This window comes from Festucalex cinctus, chromosome 6 (genome assembly GCF_051991245.1).
Source record: "Festucalex cinctus isolate MCC-2025b chromosome 6, RoL_Fcin_1.0, whole genome shotgun sequence".
Lineage (NCBI taxonomy): Eukaryota > Metazoa > Chordata > Actinopteri > Syngnathiformes > Syngnathidae > Festucalex > Festucalex cinctus.
In genome coordinates this window covers 11944338-11956702 of record NC_135416.1, presented here as the reverse complement: position 1 = coordinate 11956702, position 12365 = coordinate 11944338, and the positions used below count along the sequence as shown (strand labels likewise).

The 12365-nt window shown below is 39.0% G+C and overlaps 1 protein-coding gene across 3 annotated transcripts; it reads right to left on the bottom strand.

Moving 5' to 3' along the window:
• Nucleotides 1-92: 92 nt before the first annotated feature.
• On the bottom strand, nucleotides 93-12303 carry uba6 (ubiquitin like modifier activating enzyme 6). 3 transcript variants are annotated; one of them, XM_077525041.1, is made up of 32 exons: nucleotides 12187-12303; nucleotides 10835-10909; nucleotides 10618-10712; nucleotides 10415-10443; nucleotides 10064-10158; nucleotides 9867-9978; nucleotides 9668-9748; nucleotides 9444-9566; nucleotides 9182-9305; nucleotides 8967-9070; nucleotides 8812-8874; nucleotides 7796-7872; nucleotides 7623-7689; nucleotides 7373-7516; nucleotides 7136-7282; nucleotides 6964-7044; nucleotides 6792-6869; nucleotides 5915-6096; nucleotides 5685-5790; nucleotides 4974-5063; nucleotides 4811-4891; nucleotides 4599-4727; nucleotides 4379-4430; nucleotides 4239-4302; nucleotides 4087-4156; nucleotides 2911-2982; nucleotides 2715-2838; nucleotides 2398-2591; nucleotides 2124-2251; nucleotides 1531-1618; nucleotides 1343-1437; nucleotides 93-1058 (listed from the first exon to the last, which is right to left on the bottom strand). In XM_077525041.1, exons 2-32 carry the CDS (start codon nucleotides 10873-10875, stop codon nucleotides 917-919), a joined length of 3078 nt encoding a protein of 1025 aa, XP_077381167.1. In that variant the 5' UTR covers nucleotides 10876-10909; nucleotides 12187-12303; the 3' UTR covers nucleotides 93-916. The 3 variants fall into 3 exon arrangements, with proteins under 3 accessions (XP_077381167.1, XP_077381165.1, XP_077381166.1); XM_077525039.1 differs by lacking the exon at nucleotides 12187-12303 and adding an exon at nucleotides 11321-11401; XM_077525040.1 differs by lacking the exon at nucleotides 12187-12303 and adding an exon at nucleotides 11230-11304.
• Between the last annotated feature and the right edge of the window lie 62 nt (nucleotides 12304-12365).

Genomic DNA, 12365 nt, shown 5'->3' with positions numbered 1-12365 from the left:
AATCTAATGAACTAATCTTAATTTATTAAAAAGCATATGGTGCTTAAAACAAAAAAAACAAACAAAAAAAAAACAAAAAAAAAACTGACAGGTTTAACAGCCTGAAAACTCACATTTTTATTGAACCACGGATTTGCATGTCACAAGAACTAACAGGATCAACATTGCTCTTTGACAGTTTGGATTTGCAATTGGGGACTTTTATTGCAAATAATCTTGTGGAACAGATTTTTATTTATTTTTTTGTAGTAAAACGTGGAAGAAACATTTGCGTAAAGGTGGCACTCTACACCATGTTATTTCTCTTCAACAATCCCTTACTTGTCGGAAAGCTTCCAACAGACACCGTGTGCAACACTTTAAGGAAGAAATGCGACATCGGCACACTAGGAAAAACAGGAATCCAGAAAAAAATAAAATAAAAAATCCAGGAAATGTTGCTTGTGATCCCACACGTGAGAGAGAAGTCCAACTACGAAGCATAGAAGTGAGTGCAGCAAAGACGATGATGAAACATCAGTAACACGCACTGATTTTTTTAGTTACAAGTGTGGCCAAAGGCTAAATTTGTTGAAATAGACAAAACATGGGCATCAAATGTATGACGTCTTCTTCACTGATACATCTTGAAACCAAACTTGACCATAACAGGCTTTAGTACCACAAACAAAAAGGGGTCTTAAGGCATCAGCACAGGTGGCGCTGTCCACTTTATCATCACAGTAAAAAAACAACAGAATATACTGTATGTACACAAATACATTTAAGTGCTACCCGGGAACCGTCATGTTCCTCTGGTTGGATCAGAGGCAAGAAAACCAGGAACCAAGGCTGAGGAGTAGTAGTGGTGTGTGCTGTGACCACTTCCTGGTCATTCCCACGGCGTAACATGAAGAAGACACGAAGCTGGACGTCGTCAGGGCGTTTGTCCATCACGGCTGAAGAAGTACCTGACGGGAGGACCGGCGAGGTCCTCTTCTTCGGCTCTCTCCGGAGCAAACGATACCGTGAGGTCGACGTATTGGCGGCCCGCCGACGGCTTGATCAGCTTCTGCATGCTGCATGCAGAAAAAAAAAAACCTATAACACATTGGAAGTATTATAATACTAAAAAAAAACAGTAACTTATGGAAAGGAAGGAGTGACGTTCCCCAGATCAGCCAAGTTGCCATGTCAAATACGTTAGCATACCTGCAACTTCAATACAGGACTGACTTATGCTACTTAACACTGTGAAAAAGGTTTCACTAGCTCCATGCATCAATTTCGTTAGTAGTAAAAAAATAAAATTAAAATAAATCAGAGTGAACAAAAAAAAAAAAGAAAAGTTCTCAGCACTCACGTCAATTTAAGTCTTTTTGAGTGTCCTGGTATGACAGGTACGTAGACCATCTTCACACCGTGGACCACCATCGTGGGTTCGATTCCATACTTCTCCTAAAATAGGAAAAGAAAAGCACGTCGTAAACATTGCAGAAAGTTCCGAATACAAGCAAGAGACACAACAAATTGTTAGTTGGTGTTTGTCACCCTGACTGCATTCATGAAGTCAGACAAGGTGAAGTCCTCATGGCCGCTGATAGTCCAGCAGTCCCAGATGGAAAAGTAGATGTTGTCTCTGAAAGTCACAACATTACAGCTCACTTTTCTAAAATGAATCTCAAATCACTTGTTCGTTCCATGTTGAAGTGAATGACAAAAAAAAAAAAAAAAAAAAAAAAAGCTTCGTCACATTACTGCACTGATCTGAATATATGACTGGATAGTCGATAGCCCATACAAGCCCGTGCATGCCGTTGAGGTCACAGGGCAGCCATCTTGCTCCTCCCATCTCGCAAGCAGACTACTGTATAAACGGTATACATACAGATGAGACATAGAGCTCGTAGGCAATTAATATAAGGTCGGGGGTTGGGGTTTTGTAGGGTGGTCACTATTGTTTAACAAGTAAAATAAATAAATTGCTGGCGCCATCTAGCAGTGGGTGGTCTGAAGCACACACTTACGTCACTTGGAAAACTCATAAGACCCGAAAAAATGGAAATATTAATAGAAAGTGATACTAAAAATCTTCATCAGTGACAACCCTTGGTGTATGTGACTAAAAAATACAACGTTGTTACCTGATGATTGCCTTTTTAACAGCCGCTGGCTCAGTGAGGACCACGACAGGGAGAGCCAAGTTGAAAAAACAGTTTTTCAAAGATTCAAAGCCAAAGCCTCCAACTATCTTGATCAACTCCAGGGCCACCTACAACATAACAAGGAGTTGATTGGATTACAATCAAACAAATCAAACTAGATTAAGCAATATAACTTACTCTAATGAACTTTTAACTTACAATATAACTATACTCTTTTGAAATGGGATGTAATGTATTACACCATCATTCTCACCAATCCAGCCACAGCTGCGGTTGCCGTGGCGATGGCAGGGATGATTTTGCCGGCAATGCGTTTGGTCTTGAATCTGTCGGCGGGCTCGATGGAGTACATCTTGGCTCTGAGGGCGGACGCCGACGTGACGAAGTCCAAGTGGCCGTTGCTGTCGTCGTCCTTCTCGAACTCCAGCGGCGACATCCGTAACCTGTCTACATGTCAACGCCGTCACACTGTGGTTATTGGATTAGTATGCATTTGGTACTAAGGCTGTGTGATACTGCCCTAGTACTACCATAAATTATTTCCACTTTGCTGACAGTGCAAAAATGTACCTGCTTTGACACAGTCGCCAGCAATAGCACGCTGTAGCTGCCCGATGGCTGCTCGCTCCTCTTCACTGCTTAGTGGCATCTTCAACTGATCGGGCTTCTTTGCCGCCTCGTCCGTCTCGATACACTGAAGGAGGCGATGAACATTAGACGTTATGGTAAAAAAAAAAAAAAATCTAGACGTGACATTGAAGCATACTTTGACAGAGGGTTGGTATTCAGGGATCTTCACGTGAGAGAGCATTTCAGCCACAGCCTCTTCACAGAGATCCTGAAAGTGGAGTGAAAAGACAACAATGAAGCAGCTAGTGTTAATTTTGTCAACATACATTTTTCACCGGACTAAAACTAGACTAAAACCCTAATTAAATAAACAACTGGGACTAAATCAGTATGCATTTTCGTCGACTAATGAAGATGAGATGAAAATGTACTTCACTTAATAAAAACTGGACTAAAATCTATGGACATTTTAGTTCATGAACAAAAACGAGACAAATTATGTTTTTGTAAAATCTTGTCTCTGCTAATTTGTCACGGTGACACAGCTTTAAAAATCTGCAGCTAGTGAGTGCAACGTCAAGTCAAGTCATATTTACATGCACAAACACATGGAGGTGGATTCATGGTGAAAGGTTTAAAAAAAAAAAGGGAATTATAGTTATAACGTAACATATAACGGCTATAAAGTTCCAACAATAATGTTAATCCGACCGCCAACTAATGCTGACTAACTTACTAGCTCATAGCATGGAGGCATAGTAGCTCCTTGTCAATATACTGTAATTGTGTGTGAAGTTTTTTTTTTTTTTTTCATCAAAAAGAGGCAAGAAAATTTTATGTGAAATTGTTTTAGATCCGAAATGTTAAACATAATTTGCCTACAAAAAAATACAGGGGTTAAATGATTGTCTTGACTAAAACTAGACAAACATTTTTCTGGCTGAAACTAGATTAATAAAATTGTGTTTTCTTGGACTAAAAGGCTAAAATGATAGATTTATGGTCGACTAAAAATGGTCTGGGATGAGGTTAACTAACTATGATAAAAACTAACAATTGTTATTTAAATTGTTCTAAAACTTAGACTAAATTTAAAAATGGCGGCTAAAATTAACACTAGAAGCAGCCTGTGTATATGTTACATATTGTTTGGCATCCAGCCGGAACCTCCTATGTCATAATTTGGTCAATTTCATATTTTGTCACAAATCTATACTATTGTTCAATTCTCACTATTTATTTATTTATTTATTTTTTTACAAATTATTAGCCAATCTAAAGTGTTGAAAATGGCTTCCTCTCGACGATGCAACATTGAATGATTGAAATATGTGCTCTGGACGTTCTGCACGTATGCAAGTCGGCAACTGACCTTCTCTGAGTACGAAATATTATAAATGCCAGCGAAGAGCCGGGCCGTGCTGACAATAAAGGTAAAGTGCCTGAAGGGAAAGAGGGGGGAACAGTGAAGTAAGATGAGTTGTGCAGTACACAAAACCAGTACGGTCAACGCAGTTTACTCACAGGGGGTCTTTTAAGTCAAAATCAATGGGAGCTGGCGGTCTTTTGGGGGACTGCCAAAATAAACCTGATAAACAGAGATAGAGGTGTGTTTTGCTGCCAAGTGCAAAATATGTTTGTATGGGAATTTGTTGAGAACTTACTTCCGTCTTTTAACCTTGTGTCCAGTGGGAAACCATGCAGAAGTTGCAGGGCCTAAATGAGGAGAGCATTTCATTCAGAATCTTACAGTAATGGCAAAAATATTTGTTGGTTTGTTATGACTGTATTATTGTTCATCTTTTATCTGTTCTGTAAGCGCTTTGTGACAGCTGCGGCTGTTTGTTACATAAATAAGTGACGTGACAGTGCAGGAGTCCTTACCTTTCTCTTGAAATATTTTTCAAATTTAAGCCGAGCCAAGGTTATGCACTGTTCCCAACAATGGGGCCGTCTGTTAAGCAGTTTAATGACTTCGAATGAGCCCTCCAAACTTTCACCCGCATGCATCCTCTGTTCCCAAATGGAAAGGAATCATTATTAAAAACAATAGCAAGAGAAGCACTTCATTATATGGATGAACACTATTTTTGCACCTGTAGCACAGATTCAGCTGATGTGTGTGTCTGCCAGAAAGAGTTGTACATGGAGGGCTTCTGGACAAATGCATTCTCAAACTAGATGGGAAAGGACAGGATTAACAACCAGAATTTTTGGCATAACGTGGGAATGAATTCTGACGGGTTTATGGGGGTCTACCTTATCTCTGGCCCACTGGATGGTGTGCTCGATGACTGAAGGGAATGACTTCAGGGTGCAGAAGGGGATTTCCTCTTCTGGGGGGTCCCTCTGGTAAACAAAGGTAAGGGAGTACAACATTCATTCATTCATTCATTCATTCATTCATTTACTGTGTATCTTTAACTCATTTGCTCCCAAAAACATATAAATACATTCTATTTTGAATATTACGAGTGTCCGAAAGACGTATTTATACGTTTTTTATTAATGTTTTTTTTTTTTTTTTATACAAGAGCACACAGAAGGCTTTGATGCAGCCTCTGAACTGAAAAGGATGGTTGAAGCAATGGTGGTTATTACAAAAACAGCCAGCAGGTGGCGGCAGAGTATAAGAGATCAACCAAGGCCCTGTTGCAACAAGCTGTTTTCCTCAATTTTAAATTGTAAATAATGATGAAACTTAGCTATATTTTAATGCTAATTGCTGCAAAATGGAAACGGATACAAATATAATTTCTTTCCTGGTGAAAGAAGAAACACTAATCTTTCTTTTGGTAGGTTCTATGTTTTTATAGCAATAGAACAATATTCCGTGGGCCTAGCAAAAGCAGTCAAAATCCAGTAAAACAGCCCGGAGCGAAAGGGGTTGCTTCAGTGAAAATGGCTGAGAGTGAATGAGTTAATAAAAATACAAATTTTCAGCAAGTGTGTGTCTGCAAGTATACTCACGTGGCTATTGTAGGACTCAGTCAAATTGGGCACAATGATCTCTGTGTGTCCTTTCGTTCCCATGGTCCCAGAGTCCAGGAGTGCTCTCTGATTGGATACACAGCGGCTGAAAACAGTCAAATAAAGAATGTATTAAGTAACAGTCTGTCATTCAAAGTTATTATTATGAATCATTTATGACAGAACACTATGTAATCACTACTTGGGGATGCAGGCTAGTTTTGACCCACCTGTCCACATATCTCCGGGCCTCAACATTGTCCAGTGCAGTGACCACCAGGTTAAGGCGCGAGTAGAAGGAGTCACTGTAGATGCTTTCGGTAGCAGGACACACCTTGTTGAGGTGAGCATACAACTGCAGGTCTGGGTTGATCTTCAGAGTGGCCTCTGCTGCTGTCGTACTCTTTGGTTTCTGACATGAGAAAAACACTTTTTTTGAAGAGTAGGTAGTTTGGGCAGAGTGGATAGGCCACCAATATTGAGTTGGCATTTGTGAAACATTTCCATTTTAACATGGATCGTACAATTAATCTGAATATATTTTAGATGCTGGGGTTCCTTGATTTACGAATTTAATTTGCTTCATGACCAAGCTGATATCTCAATTTACTCACACATCAAATACATTTTCCCAATTAAAATGGAGTGAAATGCCCTTAAGCCGCTCTTGCCCCCCTTATTTTAGAAAAATAGTATTGTATAAAAACATAAAACATAACAGAGTATGTAAAGCTCTAAACAGCTATAGTTTTCTAAAATGCAACTACTGTCAAGTATTGTAGTATTTGTGTGCCTAATGGCATGACCAAGTAAGGAGCACAAGGCAATGAAAAGTTGGGTCTGCAAGACAGAATGACAAATGGAGAAATTAAAATCCTTCTCGCTGTTTTTTTTTTTAAACATTTATTAAGTTTTGAATTGCAGCAATAATGTGAAAAAAAGACAAATCCGATAGATATGTTTATATATTTATGAATTTTAACAAATCGGAAATAAAATAATGAACAAAATAAATCACAAAAAAATTAAATATGTCTCCCCCCCCCCTTGAAAGAATTGTGCAAAAGTATAGAAAACACTGAAGAGTGACTGCATTGATCATCTCACCTGTATATGCTGTGGTCTAAAAAGAAACTGTCTATTCAGGTTGGACTTTTCTATGAGGTCCGGATCTGTGATACACACCTGAAGACAAATGTGAAATAATATGTTTTCGACAGTAAGAAAAATCATTGCACGACTTTTGGTTCCAAGCAAGGAGGAGAAATAAAGTGTCTACCTCTCCCGAGCTCTGAGCCAATCCCACTCCGAGCAGGGCAAAGTTTTTCAGCATTTCACAGCCTATGGCACCGCAGCCCACCTGCAAGGGAGGAAATTGAGCATGCATCTCAAATTCATCTAAATATGAGTGATCTAGCATTTTTTTTATTTAAGAAGTGGACAAAACTTACCATGAAGACCCTGAGCTTGTGCAGCTCCCCACACAACGATTTACCAATACAAGCTCGCAGTCCATCATAACGGTCTCCCCGAGGTAAAAACTCTTCAGCAGGCAGAGAATGAAGCGGCTTTACTACCTCAATGGCATCAAGGTAAAACTACAACAAAGACAAATACATTCATCAAGAATATATCGACTATCTTATTTATCACGGTGCCAAATCCTTGTGAGGTATGTTATGACATACCCATTGCTGCAGGGGTGCAAACTTCCCTGTGATGGCTTTAAGAACCTCCTGACTGGCAAGGCCCCCTACAGCAGCCGCTAATGGAGGAAGGGTCCCCCTCGCCGTCCTCGCCAGCCACTGCACCAACTCTGCATTCACATGAGCCTAAAGAAGAGCAACATCACCCACATGACAGTACTAACATTCTAAACATTTTTTTTTTTTTTACATGAGTGACATGATGCATGGTTGGGGAGCAAAAAGAACTCACTTTGTTCCTGAGTGTGGCATTCACTTCCTCGGTTAACTTCAGTAGAGTCTCAGCATCCTGTAAACAGCTGGTGACACAAAGTACAGTCTTTCATGAATTACTATGACAACGCTTTTACACACAAACACACAAATGTGTTGCACACAAAAGGCAGACGGAACGATTTTGATTACCCAGTGTTGGGAAGTCGATTGTGCTGTTCCTGAAAGGTGTCCAGAGCCAACATGGCAGCATGGATCTGTAGTGGTGCCTGATGGGAAAGTGGCAGGTAAATAACGATGAGGCAGCAACAACAAGTAAATGTTTTCTGGTTACTTTTGGAATCAGAATCCTGCCAATACTTGAAACCTCGTAAAAAGCGTTTGAATCTCCCAAAACATTTTTTTATGATTGAAAATTTGTTTTGAATCTCCAAATATATTTTTTGAATGACGGGAAAATCTCTGAAAAAGCTTTAAAATTAAAATAACTGATAAGAAAAGACACAATTTTTTAAAAGTATGACTTTACAGTGTTTCACCCACAAATTTTCAGAGGCTCAAAACGGTCACGAGCTGAGTTTCAAAAAAGGCATTTTGGCATTGTTCTCCCTGGGCATTGATTTGTTTCCCATTTTTGAAACCTGTAAATGGTGATCATTTTTGAAAACTGAAAACATTTTCCAATGCTATTTTGAAACTGCAATTCAAAGTCCCATTCAATTACACAACAGAAGAACGGAAGAACACTGCCAAAACTCCGCGAACCTCGTAACTTCGGAATTGAAACTTGAAGCCTCGCGGTGCTGGTGTGGTTGGGAGTAAGAGGCCCTCGCATATACGCAGTTAAACCTTTACAAATTCCCCTATTTGCTATTTACTTTGTAACCAATTCTCCAAAAGTCACTTATTTGCTCTTTTTTGTGCTCAGCTCTGATCTCTGAACTTTAAGTGAGTTGAGGAGCTACACTGAGACAAAAGTTCTGTTTTGACACCATCTTGTAACATTTATGGACAATTTTAAACCTTTTTTGTGAGCAGTTAATTACTTTTTAATTTTTGTGCGGCAGGGTTCGGTCCTTATCACCTAAAAATGCGGGGAACACTAAAACCAATATTTTGAAGTGTAAAAGAAAGAGTGTGCGATTAAAAACAGGTTACAAGTTTTATTACAGACTACTGTACAACCCCAAAACCCGCTTTAAAGTCACCTCTGGTTTACTGAAGTCTGGAGTTAAGACATGAGGATCCCACAGCTGTCTCTCAAGTGTTTCCTAAAATGGTTTGGATAAGTTCAGAACCAAAAACAAAAACACATTTATCTCAAGTAATAACCATTATTTGTTATTAGATGCTTTTGACTTACAAATTTGTATATCTTTGGGGTTTTCACAAGGACAAAGAAACCACCATGTGCATAAGCTTGTAGTTGGGATGTGTCTCCTATTGTAAAACTGTGAGGGGAAAGGACTAACAATAGACACAAATAAAAGAACATCAATTTCTCACTTATCTTCACTATCATTACAGCTCAGCAGATTATTATTATTATTATTTTTTTGCCAGAAATAATACAAATACCTGAAACCTGTCTTGAGGTGCCATTGAGTTCCACCATGCCATTAACTTCTCTGAAGACGACGCTCTGGCCAGTCTGAAGGCCATGAGGATGGTTGTCCAGGCAGGTTACTACGCCAGGATTTTCCTGAGAAGAAAAAAAAAATCAAATAAAGAAAATAAAATAATTTCTCCCAGGCACAATATGCGTGCACCAATGTTCAAAATCCAGCTTGCTCCTTCAAAGTCACTTGAAATATTTGGTAGAAAAACGTGAACTGCTCACGTGAGTGATGCTTTGGATGAAAATCTCCTTAGGTTCTTCCCCTGTGGGATCAGAGACTTCAAACTGCTCTCCGAAATCACAGAACACCCGCACGCAGATACCATACGTGTCACAGCCAATGAACTGCCGAGACATTATAATTCACACGAACATTTCACAGACTGCGCAATCTACATTTATAAGACAGACATCCATTGTTGTTCGTTTGTGTTTAAAAGTCCTACTCTGATGGGGGGGGACTGTGAGTGGCAAAACTCGTTCACTCGCTTCTGAAGGCTCAGTCTGGCTTCAGTCAGAATCACACACTAGAAAACAAAGTGTTGTCAGACATGAAACATACGATTGCAACAGATGCGGTCTTTTAATGATATACTTGGTGAACATCCTATTTTCTACTTCACCTGCACATCTCAACTAACATACCTGATACTTTAGGAGGAAGCTGAGATCGGTGTTGTCATCCAGAGCAGAAATGGATGTGTCAACATGGACGTAAGGGTTCAACTCTGCAACTCGAGGGCAAACCGCCTCTGACCTTAAGAAAGGATGTAAAAGGATTTTCAAGATTGGCACTGTAATGTGTGAGAAGAAGTAGATGGCTCATCGCTGATGCTTATTACCTTTTCCGCTGGCTCAACACATCCTCTTTGTGAATAAAGAAGTTGGAGCCCAGGTCCCAGGTCTCACACTGCTTTGTGTCATGGAGGGTGACTGCCTGTGCATACAGATCATCCAGTATATAACGGACAATTATTCACACTCACATTCATACATACGAACAATTCATTGCCTTTAATTAAGCTAACAAGTATGTTTAGAATGTGGGAGGAAGCCATAGCGCATGTAAAAAATGTAAACTGCACAAAGGTGGGCTTGAATGAAGATTTGAACCCCATGCAAAACCTACTGACTGAGGCATGATGCTGCCTAGTCACAAGATTGCCCAAATTAAATGTTAAGAGAGGACCTACCTTCACACCAGCCAGGACAATGTTCTTTGCTGTGAAAACAAAGACGCTATTGTCAGATCTGTAAACAACATCCACAGTGATAACAATGAGCATTATTGCTGCAAGGCAGAATCTTGGATACAGCTCTTGCATTGGTGCTAACCATAACCAATACAATCTCACAATTGTGCATGTGTGTATATTACAATAGCGCGATACTATACCTATCTCTATTCCCAGACCTCCCAATCCACTGAGAAACACTGCGGACTGGGCCATCTGGTGCATGGCACTGTCTCCCAACACATAGCGTTGACGACTGGACAGAGGCGGGAGAGAAAGGATTAGTACAGTAATATGCTTTTTATATTACAGTAGTTATCCAAGACATTGTCCTTGGCAAAAGTGAATATGCGTTTCCTGACTATTGACACCACTTGCCTGTAAAGGGAGTCATCTATTTCCATCGAGTCTTCAGCCATGCTAGGACGGTGGTAAACCAACTTTGAGAGATTACTATAAAAACACAGAGGAGTGAGCAGATGACCTGTCACAAATACAACGCACCGTGGTTATAGCTGAATGGCTAACTGCGTGTCAGATAACTGTAGTTGTCGTTAAAAGTGGTATTTACAATATGATTACTTACATAGCAGACTATCAAAACAACTCGTGTTTACACAAAACACACAATATACATTCAAGAATATAAAAACTATATGCAAGTAGGTGCAGCTAGCTATCATCGTGCCAGTGTCTGTACCGGTGACGAGCACCGACATGGGGCATGCGTAAATTAGTTGAACGTGGTAACATAATTCATATAGTCTCACTACCGAAAGAGGCAATTGACCAAGGATTGATAATTCCGAAAGAATAAGATAATATTCGTTGTTAAAACTGTTAAAATGAAGAAATATTTCATACGTAAAGACTTGTCAGTGTGCGCGAGGAGCGGTAGCGAGTAAATGGTTGCGATTGGTCACAAATTTCGAACGTTTCCGGGTTACCAAGATCACGTGATCGGGATGTCGCATAACATACGTTTTTTTTTTTAAAATGCCCTTATTATTGGCTTTAAAAGCAAAGACTTCGTCATCGACAACATCCAAACATCAATAACCTTAAACTTCAAAACATGTTTGTCCTCTAGTCTAATTAGAAACAACAATTAGACATTTAAAATAAAGCAAATTCTCAGACCTCAACAACTGCTTTATTGAATTTATTTTTATTTATTTTTTCTCGGTTGTATGTAGGCCTATCTTTTAAATTTCACATATCAATAAGCTTTTGTTATCTTAATTATGGATTAGGAAATGCACTGTCAGTACTATCGCAAAGCATTTTTTAAAGGATTTTTTTTTGTCATTTTTTAGTGACAAAACTACATATAAACAAATATATAGCCTATATATATATATATATATATATATATATATATATATATATATATATATATATATATATATATATATATATATGTATGTATATTTTGCTCACAACAAATAATAGCGCACTAAAAAATGTGCTGTTGTTAAAGTGCACAAGTGTACTACATCAGTTATATGCATTTCGCTTTAAATCACATTTTTTGTGTTGTATGTTATTTATTTAAAGAGAGAAACGTTTTGGCACAGGTAGTACACTATATGCTGGTATTGTGGCTAAAACAGATACATGTTTTGGTTTCATGTTGGGTCAAGTAGGCTAGACTTTTGGAATTTGGGATCTTTCCTGTTTGAAGAAGCAAAGTTCATCAATCAAGTGAAACATTTACATCACCCTCTTACCCTCATTCAGACTGTTGATGTACAGGAGAAACGAGCCAAACGTTGTTCTCAACAGATCTCAATAGTGTAATGTATGTGTGTCGAATACAATTAGTAGCCTATATATAATATCGCTTAATACTGACAACATGACAATCTCCTTCACCTTCAGACTTTTCAGACATACTCCCTCTAATATT

What these genes read in the sequence shown, in the direction of transcription:
- uba6 (XM_077525041.1), bottom strand. Translation starts at nt 10,875, where the DNA reads ATGGCTGAAGACTCGATGGAAATAGATGACTCCCTTTACAG. An exon ending in CCCCAAAGATATACAAATTT is followed by an intron (nt 8,875 to 8,966) that starts GTAAGTCAAAAG and finishes AAACCATTTTAG; the next exon opens with GAAACACTTGAGAGACAGCT. An exon ending in ACAAGCTCAGGGTCTTCATG is followed by an intron (nt 7,045 to 7,135) that starts GTAAGTTTTGTC and finishes CCTCCCTTGCAG; the next exon opens with GTGGGCTGCGGTGCCATAGG.